This window comes from Chlorocebus sabaeus, chromosome 11 (assembly GCF_047675955.1).
Source record: "Chlorocebus sabaeus isolate Y175 chromosome 11, mChlSab1.0.hap1, whole genome shotgun sequence".
Lineage (NCBI taxonomy): Eukaryota > Metazoa > Chordata > Mammalia > Primates > Cercopithecidae > Chlorocebus > Chlorocebus sabaeus.
The window spans coordinates 40,888,075-40,908,309 of record NC_132914.1 but is presented as its reverse complement, the minus strand read 5'-3'; the positions used below and the strand labels follow the sequence as shown (position 1 = coordinate 40,908,309).

Sequence of the window (20,235 nt, the reverse complement as noted above, 5' to 3'; positions counted from 1 at the left end):
CGAAAAGCAGCAAAATATAAAGTTGGGAAGGCATGTTGACTAAAATTTGGTGGATCAAGAAAGCAAGGAGTATAAGTGTGACTTGCTATTAAGACAATAAGAGAGTCATTGTCCGCTCTTGAGCAAAAAATGCATAAAAATATGCTTATAAGTTATAAAATATAAAGGTTGATAAAAATAGATTTATGTTGATTAAAGTAACAAAGAAGAGAGAGAAGCAAAGATGACCTAAAGTTATAGAGTAGAAGACTATTCAGTTTCTTGAAAAATAATTCTTAACTTTGGCAGTGTACTACATGTGTGAGTTTACATTCCACTCATAGATAATGCTTATAGAGGAAATGTATGGCTGAATTCTTAATTAGAATTTGGAATTTAACTTGTCCCCTCTTATGTTACATAACTTTGTAAATGAATTGGCAATTCTTATCAGAAATATCAACAAGTTACTGTATATTTACTGGCTGATTCTTGGATTCTTGGCATTGTTAAAAGAACTCTGGGAATTTTACAAAACAGACACACCTGGACAATGTCTAGATAAGTCATATCAAACATAGATATAAGACCATTCACCTTTGTCTGTCAACAAACTTACCTGTCCTTCAAGAATGAATTTTAATAGTACCTTCTCTTTGAGCACTTACAAATATCCTAGAAAGAAATGGCTACATTTCATGAATTTTTAAATTCCATCACATTTTTTATTGTATCCTTTTAATGGTGTTTAGTATCATGTAGTGTTTTTGTTTTTCCGATCTTCACTGAGTGCAATATTAAGACCTACACTGGTATAATTTACTTCATAGATGATGTGTATCATTTAGATTATAAGCACTTTGAGGATACATCAAGAGCAAAAGCAAGAGATGCTGTTTAATGAATCTTTGCGTGACTATTCGCAATAATTATTACCTTTTAATAAAGTGACTAGCAGAGGGAGTAATCAATGTTTCCTTTGTTCAAAAGGTCACAGTTTAAAAGTATTATTTTGGGGAAAATTATTCTTCCCTGTGTGAACATGTACATACTCAAAGTAGTCAGCACACTCCCTAGTATATATTTGACACTCAATAATATTTGATTTTTTAAAGTATATAATAGGTTATACTCTGAAAAGTAAACAATGAAGAAAAGAAAGAGGCAAGGAAAGTGCCCAAGATACGTGGTCAGGAACGGTAAAGCATATAGGTAGGTCTAGATCAATAGGAGGAAAGAATGTATCTTAATACAACATATGAAGATCCATTAGAGATTTTCACAGAACCAAGTGTGTTCTAAGTGGCATGGAATGACTGTGAGTATTAATGAGGTGGAGGAGAGGTAGAGAACATCTAAGATATCATAATAGTTCTTAATAATCAATGCATTATTGTAACATATTGCTGGTAATATAAAAAGGTAAATTATCTCCAGACTGTTCATTTTTTAAAAGTTTAAACTATTTGAGTATCAAATAGTCCATATAGTCTAATATTCTAGGAATTCACAATATGCATAAAATGCATAATGTAGTTTCTAAATGAAACCACATGCCAACTGTTGGAATGAGAAAGGTTGTCTGGACTTCTCCTGGTACATATACCATGCTAAAATTGTCAATATCTTCTCTGAAACTATATGAAGGAAAATGGTAGAAGAGGAAGCTAAATGTTTACTGAGGATTTACCAAGTGTAATAGGGTCTGGGTTAGACATTTCATATTCTTTATCTCATGTTAATCTTCATAACAAGTTTGTAAGGTTGATGTTACTACTCATGTTTTATAAATGAAAAAAAAAAAATCAAGGCTTGGACAGGTTATGAAATGTGCCTAAAGTTCCCCAGCTGTAAGTGGCAGAAGTGGTACTCAATGCCAGAGCCCAAGTGCTTTCTACCACATTGCACTGTCCTCACTCACAAAATGAAAACTGACTGTTATTTTACCTATATTTTTAAAAATATTTCAGTTATTTTTTGTTTACTAAATAAATCAGAGGGCCGATGGTAGAGAAAGACATCTTCCAGACTGATGCAAAAAACAACCTGAATTGAAATGATGCTAAAAAAAATAAATTTTCTGCTTTCTCAATCACAGTTTCCTGCACTGAGAGATTACTAAAATTTTTTAACATAGAAAACATACTTTACAGTATAGAAAAGCATATGGAGATAAAAATAAAATGGGTATTGATACTACAAAATTGAATGCAAGTTTTATTGGATGATAAAAGGAGTTAGTTAAGGATAGTCTAACCTTAAAAGATTTAAAGCATTGGTGTGTCAGAAGAGTACCTGGCATATTGTAGACAATCAATACATTTTTTGTAGAATAAATTATAAAAATGTAATCATATTACCTTGTAATATTCACATTAATTGAGAGTCCAGAGCAGATTAGTAAATTTTAACTTTTTGCTAATTAGAAATACCAGAGTATAACTTAATAAAAATATCAAAGCAATTAGGTGTGGATTGTTACATTTTGTACTTCTTTAAGATAAATTAATCAAGAAGAAAATGAATCAAGTACATTCATATTTCTTTTCTAGTGCTCAGCCTCTTGTGGTAAAGGTAGAAAGTACCGTGAAGTGTTTTGCATTGACCAATTCCAAAGGAAATTAGAAGACACAAATTGCAGTCAAGTACAGAAACCTCCAACTCACAAAGCCTGTAGATCTGTCAGATGCCCTTCATGGAAAGCCAATAGCTGGAATGAGGTATATGATGTATATTTTATAATTATATATGTATTTTTTGCATTTAAAAAGAAAATCTTAATTCATTATTTTTCATACCCTTTAATGTTTTACTTCTCTAAAATGTATTGTTATGTACTTTTTTGCACTATGCTTTGTTAGCATTAATACTAAACAGTGTTAACACATTTGCTAAGTTTATAGTTAAATAATAAATCAGTCATTTGATTAAAAAAAATTAATACAGGGTCTTGCTATGTTGCCCAGGCTGTTGTTAAACTCCTGGACTCAAGCAATCCTCCCATCTTGGAGGATTAGCTAAGACTCTTGGATTTTAGCTAAGATTGAATCCTGGAGAAGGGACTGGTAAATTCCAGATGGGATTGTAATCAGAGATTGAGAGTTAGGGAGTTGTCAGAGATAGATAGCCTAGGCTGTGCTAGAATGAAAAGACTCCCCAAAAATGAAAAGACTCACAAAAATGAAAAGACTCACCAAAAATGAAGTTGATAAATAAATGAGACCCAGGCTGACAATTTAGCCTGTAAAAGAAGGGTAATTGATACCACTTGGCATACTCAGAGAAGGGATCAAAATTTAAATTCTGGTAGGCATGCATTTGAAAATGACTGGCAAACACCACCAGCTTGGGAAATATTGAGAGGACAAAAGCCATGAAAGAAGTCAGAAAAGATAGCTGGAATAATTTCGTGAGGACTGATTTCAATGGGGCTAGACTTTCAACGTAGCCATCTGACTGCTCTCAGCAGTACCTCAGAGAGCTTATCTATTTCTTAAAGGGCCTAGTCCTGCAAAAGGAAAAAGAAAGCCATCTTCTCATCATGGAACTTCCTTATCTCTGTCAGATGTTTGAGTTATGTCTATTGGGGAGCTAGAAGGAAATGGAGTTTCCCCTGGGGGCCAAAGTCCTCATCATTCTCTCTTCACGCTCAGCATGTCAATGCAGGGCACGCAGCTTTGGAGTGGAATTATGTCAGTGCCTCACTGATGCTGAATAAAAGCCTCCCAAATTGAGTAAAGATCTCAAATGTCTTTGTAGAAGAGGCAGCCTCTATCAAGTGTTAATGTGCTGGGGCTTATGGTCAAGAAAACTAGAGCCTAATGTGTCTGTTTTTTATCCCATAAAAAAAGATGTATTATTGGGCATTTGCTTCTATATTGAATGTTCATCAAATCAATCAATTATTTTTCATGCTTTACCAGATGTCATGATTTAAAAGATTTCTCTATTAACTTGTTTTGTTTAGTAAATGTCACTACTCCCTACTAAGTTGTTCAAGAAAGAAATACTGGATCCATCCTTATCCTTTTTCCTTGCCTCCATAGTTAGTCACTCAACAGATTCTCTCATTTCTCATTCAAGTAGCTCTTGAATTTCCGTTGCACCCACCCCAGTCTAATTTAATAGTTCATCATCATCTGTTCCCGAGCCTATAATGGCCTCTCTACATACATTTTGACCATTATTTACATTCATATAGTGTGAGCTCAGAAGAACTCAGATACGCTTGTGTTGCTTAGTAGCACCTGTGACTAAGCATTATCTTTAGGGAGTAAGACTAAAACCTAACCCATGCTCACTTGTTCAGAATTATCTCAGACCAGTTTCTCTTTTTCTCTTGGCGACAATGGATATTTTGTTTCCTAAGCACCTATCTAAGCTAAATACTTCTTGCTTTGAATACTGTGATCTAATTGCAAAAATACTCACCATCTCTTAAATAATTATGTTTCTCATATTATGGTTTTACTTAAAGTGGAGGTTTGCCTTACTTGATCTGGATAGAGGTGTGGCAGGATAATGGCAAAGTAGCTTTCCCCCAAGGATGTGAAACATCCTAAAGGCACTGAACATGAACGGCCAGAGATCTGTCCAGCAGTTAACTTCCAGTTCCTACATCAGGCAGGAGCCACAGGGACATGGGAGTGGAAGTGGGAGAGACTTTTTGTGTCTTGGCCGCCAATATTCCTGTTGGCCCAAAGCTTCTGTTCCTGCTGTGCAGCTGCTGTAGCTGCTGTGGCTGGTATTCATGAGAGACACTTTCTGTCTCTGAACCTCCAGCTCCACAATAGTGAATCCATCATCCGTGGTAACAAATTGGCCTTGGCTTACCACCAAGTATGAAATTACATAAGATCTACTAAAGGAATGTATTTCAGGGGCTTCAAAAATACAAATATGAATGTTTAACAAACTATAAAAAATAGATGCTTTTTAAAAAACATAATTTGCTTTCTTCTCTTTGAATTGGTTTTCCTTGTCATAGAAATTAGTTGCATTCACCCACACAGTCCTCACATCTCTGCCAGAAACAGATGACCACTTGTGAAGTCATTGCCCTTTGATTTGTTCTATAAAAAGCATCCAGACGAAGTTAACAATTGCAAGCTGTCATTGCACTACGTATAATAATGTATTAAACAGAAGTGTACTTTCAGAGGTAGTTACAAGATAATCACTGGTTGCTGCTTTATTCCAATTGTATGAATTGTAACATTGCTTTAATATAATCACACTTAAAATAATTTCATTTTATTACTATTTTACATGATGCCTCAAATGGAAAGACTCATTTGGTAAATTTTGATCACAGAGATGCTCAAATGAGTTTTGAAGGAACACTCTTCATTTGATATTTGTATCTTCTTGTTTAGCGAAAGGATTTAGTAATGCATTTTAATGACTGTTGCTAAACAGGAACAAACGTTGCTATGCAGGACCATTTGTCCTCTATGTTCAGATGTACATCCTTAGATGCAAATTAAATAATTGAATCGTTTAAAACACACACACACACCCCACTCCCACTTCCTGGAAGCAAGTGGGATTTTTTAAATTTAATTTTATCTATTTGGGAATGGCAGCTTCACTTGTAAATTCAAGTTTTTAAAGCTAGTATGGTTCTAGATTCTTAATTGTCTCACATCCCATCTACTTACTTAAGTGCCATCCAAATGCACAATCTCTATTTAGGAAAAAAAAATATTCCGAATTCTCACCTCCCCTTAATCATGGCAAACCTGCTGGACCATTTAGATACCTAAAGAATCTCACACAACAATATTCAATATAGAATCAGGTCAAATCAGCCTCTTGGCTGCTTACACCTTCTTTGAGACCCATCATTTTCTTTTTCTTTTTTTTATCTTGAAATAATTTTTTTTTAAATTATACTTTTAAGTTCTAGGGTACATGTGCATAATGTGCAGGTTTGTTACATATGTATACTTGTGCCATGTTGGTGTGCTGCATCTATCAACTCGTCAGCACCCATCAACTCGTCATTTACATCAGGTATAACTCCCAGTGCAATCCCTCCCCACTTCCCCTTTCCCATAATAGGCCCTGGTGTGTGATGTTCCCCTTCTCGAGTCCAAGTGATCTCATTGTTCAGTTCCCACCTATGAGTGAGAACATGCGGTGTTTGGTTTTCTGTTCTTGCGATAGTTTGCTGAGAATAATGAAGGATCTAGAACTAGAAGTACCATACGACCCAGCCATTCCATTACTGGGTATATACCCAAAGGATTATAAATCATGCTGCTATAAAGACACATGCACACGTATGTTTATTGTGGCGCTATTCACAATAGCAAAGACTTGGAATCAACCCAAATGTCCATCAGTGACAGACTGGATTAAGAAAATGTGGCACATATACACCATGGAATACTATGCAGCCATAAAAAAGGATGAGTTTGTGTCCTTTGTAGGGACATGGATGCAGCTGAGAACCATCATTTGCTTACTTACATTTTAAGATCAGAGCCGGGACCAAGGTGATATAAATTCCAAAATCCCACAAATCTGCTGCCAGTGCTCCCCACCCAAAGCCCCTAATTTGGAAAAAGAAAAAAAAAAAAAAAAAAGAAAAAAAGAAACTGTATGCTAAATGCTAGATGTTTAAGAGATTTTGTATTTCTGTAATTCCATATTGTGTAATTTCAAAAATACATAAGTATAAATCTTTATTTCTATATTTTCAGAATTTCTGACATATATGTATATGTTTTATAATTTGAAAAATAGTAAATGTTAATTTTTTAAGTCCCTAAAGCTCCTAAGAAGCTGTGATCCCTTCATTTGTAATGTCAGTGACATTTCTACTAGTGAAGGTAGACTAGAGTTCAGGGACAGGGAGGATGCTTTCCTGCTTCCAGCACTGGGTAAACTTTGCTTCCTAATTTTTTCTAGCTAGTGAAATTCTGTTTTTCATTTCAATGCTGTCTGTTAATGCTCCTCCTTTATCATCTTTCTTGATATTTAAAGTGACCTTTCTTGGGGTAGGCTGAGGTGACGAGCACTCTAATGTAAGGCATTTATCAAACTTTTCAAGGCATAAATAGTTGAATCTCCATAACATGAGTAAAAAAATGAGAAGAAGAAGGGAGCAGCAAGGGACACTTCCTGACACCATATAAGAGTTTTTATTCCCCACAAATGCAGGTATTAATATGTGCATTAGGCAGATGAAGAAACAGCAGCTTATAGAAAGGTTAAGAAGCTTCCATGGAATACTATGCAGCCATAAAAAAGGATGAGTTCGTGTCCTTGGTAGGGACATGGATGCAGCTGAAACCATCATTCTCAGCAAACTATCGCAAGAACAGAAAACCAAATACCGCATGTTCTCACTCATAGGTGGGAATTGAAAAATGAGATCACTTGGACATAGGAAGGGGATCATTACATACCAGGTCCTATTGTGGTGAGGGGGTGGGGGGAGGGATAGCATTAGGAGATATACCTAATGTAACTGATGAGTAAATGGGTGCAGCACACCAACATGGCACATGTATACATATGTAACAAACCTGCACGTTGTGCACATGTACCCTAGAACTTAAAGTATAATAAAAAAAAAGAAAAAAAAAGAAGCTTGTGTAGGTCACAGTGCAGGAAATGTTGGGGGCAGGGATTTGAACACAGGTCTATTTGAGCTTTCTCCATTATACTAGTTATCATTATTCCATTATTATCATTATGCATTAGCTCATCCTTATATTTTCTTAGCAAATTATTGCCCCTTTGGCCAAGAAAGACACATGAAGTTCACAATTTCAGGCCATCACTGCACTACATATAATAATGTAGTCAATAGAAATGTAATTTCAAAGTTGTGCTGAATTCATTGCAAGTTTTTAATGTAAAAATGTCTGTTGCATATATATATACACATTTATTTATTTTACAGGTTAAAGGGTAAATAACTGAGAATATAGTTGATCACATATTAAATATGGAGTTGCTTAAATCACTAACATATTAGGTTACATTAGCAGAAGGATGATGTTCAAAATGTTGGGCACTAATATATCCTGATCAGATATTTGGAGTAGTGCCTATTCTGGAATATAGATTATAAGAAAAATCTTGACAATTTTCCAGATCCCCAGAGAAAAACAATAAAATGGTAGCACCTATACTATGTTGGTTGTCTAGTGTTCTGCCACTAGTAGCGAGAGTCCTGGTTTTATTAGTGGTTTAAACTACAAAGACTTTTCTTGTTTACATAACAAAATCAGAGAGTTGCTGGTTTTAATTTTAATTCAGCAGCTCTACAACATTAGAGTGCTGGACTGGCATTTCTGTGATTCTGTTGTTCAACTTGTAATGGTCATAAAATGGCTGCTACAGTTCCAGTCCTCATGTCTTCATACTTTCTCACATGAAAGTAGGTATATATTTGTTCTACATTTAAAAGGCAGACAGATTCTGGACAGTGCATTAAAGTTTAAAAAATATTCTAGTTCAATATAAGAGAATATTTGCTAACATTGGAAATTGAAAAATGCCATGGCTGCTTTCACAATACAGTGAACCTACCCACAATGAAGTTATTTAAGTATGAGTAGGTTTTATGGTCACTAATTCATTATTGTTATAGAAGGATTTCATAATGAAAGAGAAATTAGGATTACTTATTCCTAGAGTCTCTTTAACCTTAAATACTATACTATTGCTAATGGTACTACTATATTATTGATTCCCTTGAAATAAACCATAGTTGCAAATAAATGACTGTAATGAAATCAAAACCTTATCCATAATAAAAAAATTATAAACAAAGCATCAAAAGAGAAGACTTCTCTATTTTCATTTTAAATAATTATTTATTAAACAGCAGAGTGAGTCAGCTTTGAACCCGTTTTTGCAATGCACAATCTAATATTTCCTTATCTCTGTTCTACAATAGCTATAATGGCTACAGTACCTGTGGATTTGCTAAAATTTACCTAATCCATTTCCACTCTCAAGTCTTTAAAGCACTAATGTATGCAGTGTTATATTTGTTCATAAATAGATATTTATGAACTGTCTGGATTGAGTTATATAACATAGATGAGGTAGTGCGTCCCAATCAGTTAGTTGGTGTTATAATTGCACTTATAGCTTCACAATGCCTTTACATTCATTACCTGGATTTTTTTTAAAAGACAAAATTTGACATGCTTATAAATATTAGTTCTATAAAACTGTTAAGGCCAGGCGCAGTGGCTCACTCCTGTAATCCCAGCACTTTGGGAGGCTGAGGCAGGCGGATCACGAGGTCAGGAGATCAAGACCATCCTGGCTAACACGGTGAAACCTCGTCTCTACTAAAAATGCAAAAAATTAGCCGAGCGTGGTGGTGGGCACCTGTAGTCCCAGCTACTCGGGAGGCTGAGACAGGAGAATGGCGTGAACCCAGGAGGTGGAGCTTGCAGTGAGCCAAGATCGAGCCACTGCACTCCAGCCTGGGCAACAAAGCGAGACTCTGTCTCAAAAAAAAAAAAAAAAAAAAAAAAAAGTTTAAATAATGGATACATATTTAGGAGTTATACTGTACCTTGGGAAGCCATTCTAGTAAGCCACTTAAGAGTGGATGATAGTGTTTTCCCTGTATTTGCAACCATAGAAAGAAATGGCTTTGGGAAAAGGGAAAGAGTTTTGCCATGGAAATATTAAATTTTAGGTGCCTTTGACATATCTAAGTAGAAAACATATAAAAATCTTATAAATACATGAGACAGTTCTTATAAATACATGAAAATATAAATGCAGAACTCAGAATTGTGATCAAAGCTGGAGACAACATTTAGAAATTACTCAAGTATAGAAGAAATTGCTCAGAAAGAGCTTTTTAAGAGAATCCAGTTATAAATGGAACCCTGGGATATATGCTGACATTTAAAGAATATGCAGAGAAAATAGTAAAAGACCCTGAGAAGGAGCAATTCAAGAGGTAAGAGGAGACCCTCTAGAACTAAAGGAGTTTCAATTACAGAACCAGAATGATCCAACAGAAAGTGATCAATGGTGCCAAATGAGTTCAGGAGATTAACTAAGAAAAGATTTGAAAACTTTCTGTTGAATTTGGCGATTGGGGTTATTGATGACAGCAGGCTAAAGAATATTCAATTTAAGCAACGAATTCTTCTAAGTTAAAATCTAAAACCATACTGATTTACGCTATTGTACTTTTATTCCTAAAAACTGAAAAACAAGTTACTCTTTTCTTCCAAGTAGTAGTCCCTTCTTTTTCTTTTTAGAGAAGAGGTTCGTATCAAAAATATAGTAGCTAGCTGTTCTCTTAGTGGATTTTTAAAAACTCATGCTAGGATCAAAGGACCAATAATCAAGTGTGGTTTATCCAATTGTAGGAAATTATATTTGCCTAATAGAACTTCTTGCTAAACTGTGTTTTATAAACTATTTTTTTCCAGGAATTCTTTTTCAGGCTTAAAGGCAGGAGGTTTTCCAAATATAGTTTATGTTTCTGAAATTAGCTGTGAAAAATATTTTCAGGAGCTTTATTTTATAGGCTAGACATTTTCAGAAGAGATTCATTTGAGTTAAACTATATCCAGACATTTTGGTCTATTTAATATTGTGCCATACACAAAGTGCAGATGAAATTTGTAGATATGCATAAGATTTTATACATTTAGATATGCCTTATCTTTTGCTTCATAAGTAAAACAACAAAAATTCTCTTTGAAGTCAGTGGTTGCTGCTTATACTCACAAGAGAGAAAACTACATTTTAAAGTGTTTTCCAGGGAAAATGTTGGCTCAGTTTATGAGAGGAATTTTAGTCTACTGGGTAAACTAAATTCTTAGCTTTAGTGGGCTTTTAATTTTCTTTCAGAAATAAAATAAAACTGTATTTTGCAGATATATATTTACTGTTGTGAAAAGGAAATTAGTTACTCTGGAACTCCTGCAGAAATAATGAACTTGGTGAATAACCTGATTTTTCCCCCTTATAATATTACAGTTGGGAATACTAATGGATCCCCAAACAATATTACTCATTATGACCTGCAATTCCTACTGGAATGACAAGGAATACAAACAATGAAACTCACAAATTAAATATCATTAGACATACTCTACACTTTATTAATGTTGACATCACAGCTCTTGTAGTCAAGCTCTGTTATTATATGGTTTTATTTATATAATTTATATAATTTTGGAACACCTGACATCCTAGAGTTGAAAGATTGCCAAGTCCTTCTTCATCCCCAGGAGGCAACACAGTAAGAACTCAGTCTGGAGTAAAAAAGAACTGAACTTCAACTATTTTTCACTGCTGCTATGATCTGAATATTTGCCAACCCCACACCTGAAAAAAAATGAATGTGTTGAAATCCTAACCCTTGAGGTGATGGTATTAGGAGGTAGGGACTTTGGGAGTTGACTAAATCATGAGGGTAGAGCCCTCATTGTTGGAATGAGTTCTCTTATAAAAGACACTCCAGAGAGCTAGCTTGTTCCTTCACGCATGTGAGGACACAGTGAGAAGGCATCCTTTTATAAATCAGAAAGTAGGCCCTCACCAGACACTGACACCGCCAGCACCTTGGTCTTGAAATTCCCAGCCTACAGAACAGTGAGAAATAAATTTCTGTTGTTTATAAGCCATGAGTTTATGGTATTTTGTTATAGCAGCCCTAATAGACTAAGATAAAAAAATTAGTACTCATAATGAGGTGTTACTATAACAAATATCTCAACTACCTCAGGTGTGTCTCCAGTGGTCCCAAGTATAGCAATGGCTGTGATGGTCAACCCTCCAGAGTGCACAGGTGATAAACTCTAGCAGTGTCCAATGGGACTCTCTCCACTGACAAACAGAATAAATGAGTCATGGTTGTGTGACAACTTCCATCTAAATTTCAAAGGATAGAGCTGCCTACAGACTTGGGCACATGAGCTAGGAAGAGGGCCTTTGCAAGGGCAGAGCTATGTTCATGGAAATATGGATAGTAAAGGCCATGAGGTCTCAGATGGAAATCGTAATATGTTATCATATTATTGGACAATGGAGGAAATTTCATCCTTGTTCTAAAGTGGCAAAAAAGAAAAAATTGTCCCCACTAAGGTGATGCCTAGTGGAGCCATGGCGTCAGAGCTGCCCCTGTGACCCCGGACCACTAGAGCCACTGGCATGCAACTTCAGTCTGGAAGGGCCATAGGCACCTAACTACAATCCATGAGAACTGTGGCATGGGCTGAATCCAAGAAAGCCATGGAGCAATGCCACCTAGAGCCCTAAGGACCCGATCCCTGCCCCCATGTGTCCAGAAGGTGGAACATTGCATCAAAGATTATTCTCAAGACTTAAGATTTACTGTTGTTGGCTCTGCTAGGTTTTTGACTTACTCAAGTCCTATTACCCTTTTCTTCTTTTCTATTTTTCTTTTTTGAAATGAGAATGTCTATCCTATGACTTGCCTCTACCACCATTGTATTGTGTAAGCACATAACTTTCTTGATTTCACAGGCTCACAGCTGAAGAGATATTTGCCTCAGGATGAATCAATTATACCTTGAATCTCACTCATATCTGATTGAGTCGATACTGAGATGAGAGTCTGGACTTTATAGACTTTTGAATTGATGCTAGAATGAACTAAGACTTTGGTGTTATTGAGATGGAATGAATATATTTTTCATGTGAGAAGGACATGAATTTGAGGAGTGGGGCAGGGAAAGAATGGGACGATCTGAATGATTGTGTTTCCTCAAAATTTATATGATGAAGTTCTATATCCCAAGGTGATGGTATTAGGAGGTGGGGCCTTTTCTAGTCCCTTTTAAAGGACATCCCAGAAAGCTAGCTCATCCCTTCCTCCATGTGAGAACACAGTGAGAGGGTGCCCTGTAGGAACCAGAAAGTGGACTCTCACTGGATGTAAAATCTTCCAGCACCTTGATCTTGAAATTCCAGCCTCCAAAACTGTGGGAAAGAAATTTCTGGTGTGTGAGACATTCAGTTTATGGTATTTTGTTATAGCAGCCTGAACAGACTAAGACAATCACTAACTATAGGCAGCACTTCAGGCAAGGGACTTTAACTTCTCCGAGTCCCAGTGTCCTCAGCCATAGTACCCCTTTTATAGAGCTGTTGACAGGAATAAATGTATGGAAAGTGTTCTGTGACATTTCACAAATAACACAAAATTGTACACATAAGAAAAACAAGACTTGGAGAGGTTAAGACAAGGTTGTCTGTGTTTACAATTTACACAGCCAGCTTTCCAAAACTCCTATTCATTGAAATATAATCATGAATCAACAAATTAGCCAAGATGGCCAAATAGGAACAGTTCCTATCTGCAGCTTCCAGTGAGACCAATGCAGAAGGCAGGTGATTTCTGCATTTCCAACTGAGGTACCCAGTTCATCTCACTGGGACTGGTTAGATAGTGGGTGCAGCCCATGGAGGGTGAACAGAAGCAGGCAGGAGGGGCGTCACCTCACTTGGGAAGCACAAGGGGTCAGGGAACTCCCTCCTCTAGCCAAGGGAAGCCATGAGGGACTGTACCTTGAGGGACGGTGCTGTCCGGCCCGGGTACAATGCTTTTCCCCTGCTCTTTGCAACCCACAGAGCAGGAGATTCCTTCAGGTGCCTATACCTCCAGGGTCCTGGGTTTCAGGCATAAAACTGGGCGGCTGTTTGGGTAGACACCGAGCTAGCTGCAGGAGATTTTTTTTTGTATGTGGCACCTGGAATGCCAGCAAGACAGAATCATTCACTCCCACGGAAAGGGGGCTGAAACCAGAGAGCCACATCATCTAGCTCAGTGGATCACACTCCCACGGAGTCCAGCAAGCTGAGATCCACTGGCTTGAAATTCTTGCTGCCAGCACAGCAGTCTGATGTCGACCTGGGATGCTGGAGCTTGGTGGGGGGAAGGGCATCAGCCATTACTGAGGCTTGAGTATGCAGTTTTTCCCTCACAGTGTAAACAAAGCCACAGGGAAGTTCAAATTGGATGGAGCCCACCACAACTCATTTTTTCAAATTGGGTGGAGCCCTCCACAACTCTAGCCAAGTTGCCTCTCTAGATTCCTCCTCTCTGGGCAGGGTATCTCTGAAAGAAAGGCAGCAGCCCCATTCAGGAGCTTATAGATAAAACTCCCATCTCCCTGAGACAGAGCATCTGGGGGAAGGGGCAACTGTGGGTGCAGCTTCAGCAGACTTAAATGTTCCTGCCTGCCGGCTCTGAAGAGAGCAGTGGATCTCCCAGCACAGCATTCAAGCTCTGCTAAGGGACAGAATGCCTCCTCATGTGGGTCCCTGACCTTCGTGCCTCCTGACTGGGAGACTCCTCCTGCTGGGAGGAGTCTCTCCTCATACAGGAGAGCTCCAGCTGGCATCTGATGGGTGCCCCTCTGGGACAAAACTTCCAGAGGATGGAAAAGGCAGCAATCTTTGCTGTTCTGCAGCCTCTGCTGGTGATACCCAGGCAAACAGGGTCTGGCGTGGACCCCCAGAAAATTCCAGCAGACCTGCAACAGAGGGTCCCGACTGTTGGAAGGAAAATTAACAAACAAAGGAATGCCTTGAACACCAACAAAAAGGGTGTCCATGCCAAAACCCCATCCAAGGTCACCAACATCAAAGATCAAAGGTAGATAAATCCACAAAGATGAGGAAAAACCAGCACAAAAAGGCTGAAAATTCCAAAAACCAGAATGCCTTTTCTCCTGCAAAGGATCACAACTCCTCACCAGCAAGGGAGCAAAACTGGACAATGAATTTGGTGATTTGACAGAAGTAGGCTTCAGAAGGAGGGTAATAACAAACTCCTTTGAGCTAAAGGAGCATGTTCTAACACAGTGCAAGGAAGCCAAGAACTTTGAGAAAAGGTCAGAGGAATTGCTAACTAGAATAACCAGTGTAGAGAAGAATGTAAATGACCTGATGGAGCTGAAAAATACAGCATGAGAACTTCATGAAGCATACACAAGTATCAATAACTGAATCGATGAAGCAAAAGAAGATTGAAGATCAACTTAATGAAATAAAGTGTGAAGACAAGATTAGAGATAAAAGAATGAAAATGAGTGAACAAAGCCTCTGACAAATATGAGACAATGTGAAAAGACCAAACCTACGTTTGATTGGTGTACCTAAAAGTGGCAGGGAGAATGGAACCAAGCTGGAAAAACACTCTTCAGGGTATTACTCAGGAGAACGTCCCCAACCTAGCAAGACAGGCCAACATTCAAATTCAGGAAATATAGAGAACACCACAAAGATAGTCCTGGAGAAGAGCAACCACAAGACACATGATTGACAGATTCACCAAGGTTGAAATGGAGGAAAAAAATGTTAAGGACATCCAGAGAGAATGGTCTGTTTACCCACAAAGGGAAGCCCATCAGACTAATAGCAGATCTCTCTGCAGAAACCCTACAAGCCAGAAGAGAATGGGGGCCGATATTCAACATCCTTAAAGAAAATAATTTTCAAAATAGAATTTCATATCCAGCCAAACTAAGCTTCATAAGCGAAGGAGAACTAGAGAAGCAAGAGCAAACATATATGAAAACTAGCAGAAGACAAATAACTAAGATCAGAGCAGAACCAAAGAAAATAGAGACATGAAAAACCCTTCAAAAAATCAATGAATCCAGGACGTATTTTTTTGAAAAGATTAACAAAATAGACTACTGCCAGACTAATAAAGAAGAAAAGAGAGAAGAATCAAGTAAACACAATAAAAATGATAAAGAAGATATCACCACTGATCCCACAGAAATACAAACTACCATAAAAGAATAATATAAACACCTCTATGCAAATAAATTAGAAAATCTTGAAGACATGGATAAATTCCTGGACACACACACCCTCGCAAGACTAAACCAGGAAGAAGTCAAATCCCTGAATAGACCAATAACAAATTCCGAAATTGAGGCAGTAATTAATAGCCAATGAAACAGAACAGAGGCCTCAGAAATAACATCGCAAAACTACAACCCTCTGATCTTTGACAAAATCTTTGACAAAAACAAGCAATGGGGAAAGGATTCCATATTTAATAAATGGCGTTGGGAAAACTGCATAGCCATATGCAGAAAACTGAAACTGGACCCCCTCCTTACACCTTATACACAAATTAACTCAAGATGGATTAAAGACTTAAACATAAGACCTAAAGCCATAACAACTCTAAAAGAAAACCTAGGAAATACCATTCAGGACATAGGCATGGGCAAAGACTTCATGATTAAAACGCCAAAAGCAATGGCAACAAAAGCCAAAACTGACAAATGGGATCCAATTAAACTAAAGAGCTTCTGGACAGCAAAAGAAACTATCAGCAGAGTGAACAGGCAATTTACAGAACGGGAGAAAAAATTTGCAATCTATCCATGTGACAAAGAGATAATATCCAGAATCTACAAAGAACTTAAACAAAGTTACAAGAAAAATACAACCCCATTAAAAAGTGGGTGAAGGAAATGAACAGACCCTTTTCAAAAGAAGACATTTATGGGACCAACAAACATGAAAAAAAGCTCATCACCACTGGTCATTAGAGAAATGCGAATCAAAACCACAGTGAGATACCGTCTCACGCCAGTTAGAATGGTGATCATTAAAAAGTCAGGAAACAATAGATACTGGAGAGGATGTGGAGAAATAGGAATACTTTTACACTGTTGGTGGGAGAGTAAATTAGTTCAACCATTGTGGAAGATGGTATGGTGATTTCTCATATCTAGAACCAGAAATACCATTTGACCCAGCAATCCCATTTTGGGTATATATGCAGAGGATTATAAAACATTCTACTATAAAAATCACGTGCACACATACGTTTATTGCAGCACTGTTCACAATAGCAAATAATTTGAACTAACCCAAATGCAGTCAAGGATATCCTGGATCCATCAAGGATAGACTGGATAAAGAAAATGTGGCACATATATACCATGGAATACTATGCAGCTATAAAAAAAGGATGAGTTCATGTCCTTTGCAGGGACATGGATGAAGCTGGAAGCTATCATTCTCAGCAAACTAACACAGGTACAGAAAACCAAACACTGCATGTTCTCACTCATAAGTGGGAGTTGAACAATGAGAACACATGGACACGGGAAGGGGAACATCAAACACCAGGGCCTGTTGGGGTGCACGGGGCTAGGGGAGTGAAAGCATTAGGAGAAATGCCTAATGTAGATTATGGTTTGATAGGTGTAGCAAAACACCATGGCATGTGTATACCTGTGTAACAAACCTGCATGTTCTACAAATGTATCCCAAAATATAAAGTATAATTAAAAAAAATCAATGAACTAGGAGCTGGGTTTTTGAAAAGATTAACAAAATAGACCACTAGCCAGACTAATAAACAAGAAAAGAGAGAAAAATCAAATAGACACAATAAAAAATGATAAAAGGGATATCATCACTGATCCCACAGAAATACTAACTACCATCAGAGGATACTATAAACACTTCTATACAAATAAACTAGAAAATCTAGAAGAAATGCATACATTCCTGGACACATACACCCTCCCAAGACTAAACCAGGAAGAAATCAAACCCCTGAATAGACCAGTAACAGGTTCTGAAATTGAGGCAGTAATTAATAGCCTACCGACCAAAAGCACAGGACCAGATGGATTTACAGATGAATTGTACCAGAGGTACAAAGAGGAGCTGGTACCATTCGTTCTGAAACTATTCCAAACAATAGAAAAAGAGGGACTCCTCCCAAACTCATTTTATGAGGCCAGCATCATCCTGATACCAAAACCTGGCAGAAACACAACAAAAAAAGAAAATTTCAGGCCAATATCCCTGATGAACATGGATGCAGAAAGCCTCAATAAAATACTGGCCAACTGAATCCAGCAGCACATCAAAAAGCTTATGCCCCACAGTCAAGTTGGCTTCATCTCTAGGATGCAAGGCTAGTTCAACATACACAAATCAATAAATGTAATCCATCACATAAACAGAACCAATGACAAAAACCACATGATTACCTCAATAGATGCAGAAAAATGCCTTTGAAAAAAGTCAACACCCATTCATGCTAAAAACTCTCAATAAACTAGGTACTGATGGAATGTATCTCAAAATAATAAGAGATATTTATGACAAACCCACAGCCCATATCATATTGAATGGGCAAAAACTGGAAGCATTCTCTTTGAAAACTGACTACCTGACTTTAAACTATACCACAAGGCTACAGTAATCAAAACAGCATGGTACTTGTACCAAAACAGATACATAGACCAATGGAACAGAATAGAGGCCTCAGAAATAACACCACACATCTACAACCATGTGATCTTTGACAACCTGACAAAAACAAGCAATGGGGAAAGGATTCCATACTTAATAAATGGTGTTGGGAAATCTGGATAGCCATATGCAGAAAACTGAAACTGGACCCCCTCCTTACACCTTATACAAAAATTTGAATTAAAGACTTAAACATATGACCTAAAACCATAAAAACCCTAGAAGAAAACCTAGGCAATACCATTCAGGACACAGGCATGGGCAAAGACTTTATAACTAAAACACTAAAAGCAATGGAAACAAAAGCCAAAACTGACAAGTGGGATCTAATTAAACTAAAGAGCTTCTGCAAAAAAACTATCATGAGAATTAACATACAACCTACAGAATGGGTGAACATTTTTGCAATCTGTGTGACAAAGGGCTAATATCCAGAATCTACAAAGAAACTAATTTGCAAGAAAAAAACAAACTACCCCATCAAAAAGTGGGTGAATAATATGTATAGACACTTTTCAAAAGAAGACATTTATGTGGCTAACAAACATATGAAAAAAAGCTTATCATCACTGGTCATTAGAGAAATGTAAATCAAAACCACAATGAATACCATCTCATGCCAGTTAGAATGGTGATCATGAAAAAGTCAGGAAACAACAGATGCTGGAGAGGATATGGAGAAATAGGAATGCTTTTACACTGTTGGTGGGAGTGAAAATTAGTTCAACCATTGTGGAAGACAGTGTGGCAATTCCTTGAAGATCTAGAACCAGAAATACCATTTGACCCAGCAGTCCCATTACTGGGTATATACCCAAAGGATTATAAATCATTCTTTTATAAAGACACATGCACATGTATGTTTATTGCAGCACTATTCATGATAGCAAAGACTTGAAACCAACCCAAATGCCCATCAATGACAGACTGGATAAAGAAAATGTGGCACATATATACCATGGCATATTATGCAGCCATAAAAAAACATGAGTTCATGTCCTTTGCAGGGACATGGATGAAGCTGAAAACATCATTCTCAGGAAACTAACACAGAAACAGAAAACCAAACACTGCATGTTCTCACTCATAAGTGGGAGTTGAACAATGAGAACACATGGACACATGGAGGGGAATATCACACACTGCGGCCTGTTGAGGGGGTTTGGGGGCAAGGGGAGGGATAGCATTAAGAGAAATACCTAATGAAGATGATGGGTTGATGGGTGCAGCAAACCACCACCACACATGTGTACCTATGTAACAAACCTGCATGTTCTGCACATGTATCCCAGAACTTAAAGTATAAAAAAAATTAGCAAGTATTTGGATTCCATAACAGGTAAAAACTATAGTAGGTACTGTAGATAAAAAGATGAATATATCACAATCTTAGAAATTATTGTCTCTTTGAGAGAGATAATGAGTATAATCTAAGAATTTAACTGACATTTAAAAGCAATGTTGTGGAATAATTCATGATGAATTGTGATAGACATTATACTCATTTAAGTCAGAAGACAGAGTCATTGATTGGGATGCTGTCTACTATAACTTGATTCACTTGTCAGAGTTTCTGTAAAGCTGAAGTACCTTATGCCAAACAGAGAAAACATACATTTACAGAGATAATGGTAAAAATACTTATTGTATGTATTTTTATCTAATTCACATTATAATACCAGGCTGTATTTAAAATAAACAATATGTGATGGCTTCATTGGCTATTTTTATATAATTTGGTATTTCTTAGCTAATTGTTCAAATCAACGGGACTCCTTTGTAGTGCTCTGTGACCTGCGGCTCTGGAGTTCAGCAGAGGGATATATACTGCAGACTGAAAGGTGTTGGTAGGGTGGTTGAAGAAATGTGTGATCAGTCCACCCGACCTTGTTCTCAGAGGCGATGTTGGAGTCGGGACTGTGTGCACCACAAGGGGATGGAAAGAGAGAGGCTGAATGTGAGTATCGACAAGTAAATTTTCAAAGA

The 20,235-nt window shown here is 37.3% G+C and overlaps 1 protein-coding gene across 1 annotated transcript in view; it reads left to right on the top strand.

The window, feature by feature from the left end:
• The window catches only part of ADAMTS20 (ADAM metallopeptidase with thrombospondin type 1 motif 20), a 206,604-nt gene that overhangs the window by 153,728 nt on the left and 32,641 nt on the right, over positions 1-20,235 (top strand). Inside the window, exons 29-30 of the mRNA XM_008002931.3 lie at positions 2,532-2,699; positions 20,033-20,206. Coding sequence (XP_008001122.3) covers positions 2,532-2,699; positions 20,033-20,206 — 342 coding nt within the window. The remainder of the gene's footprint in view (positions 1-2,531; positions 2,700-20,032; positions 20,207-20,235) is intronic.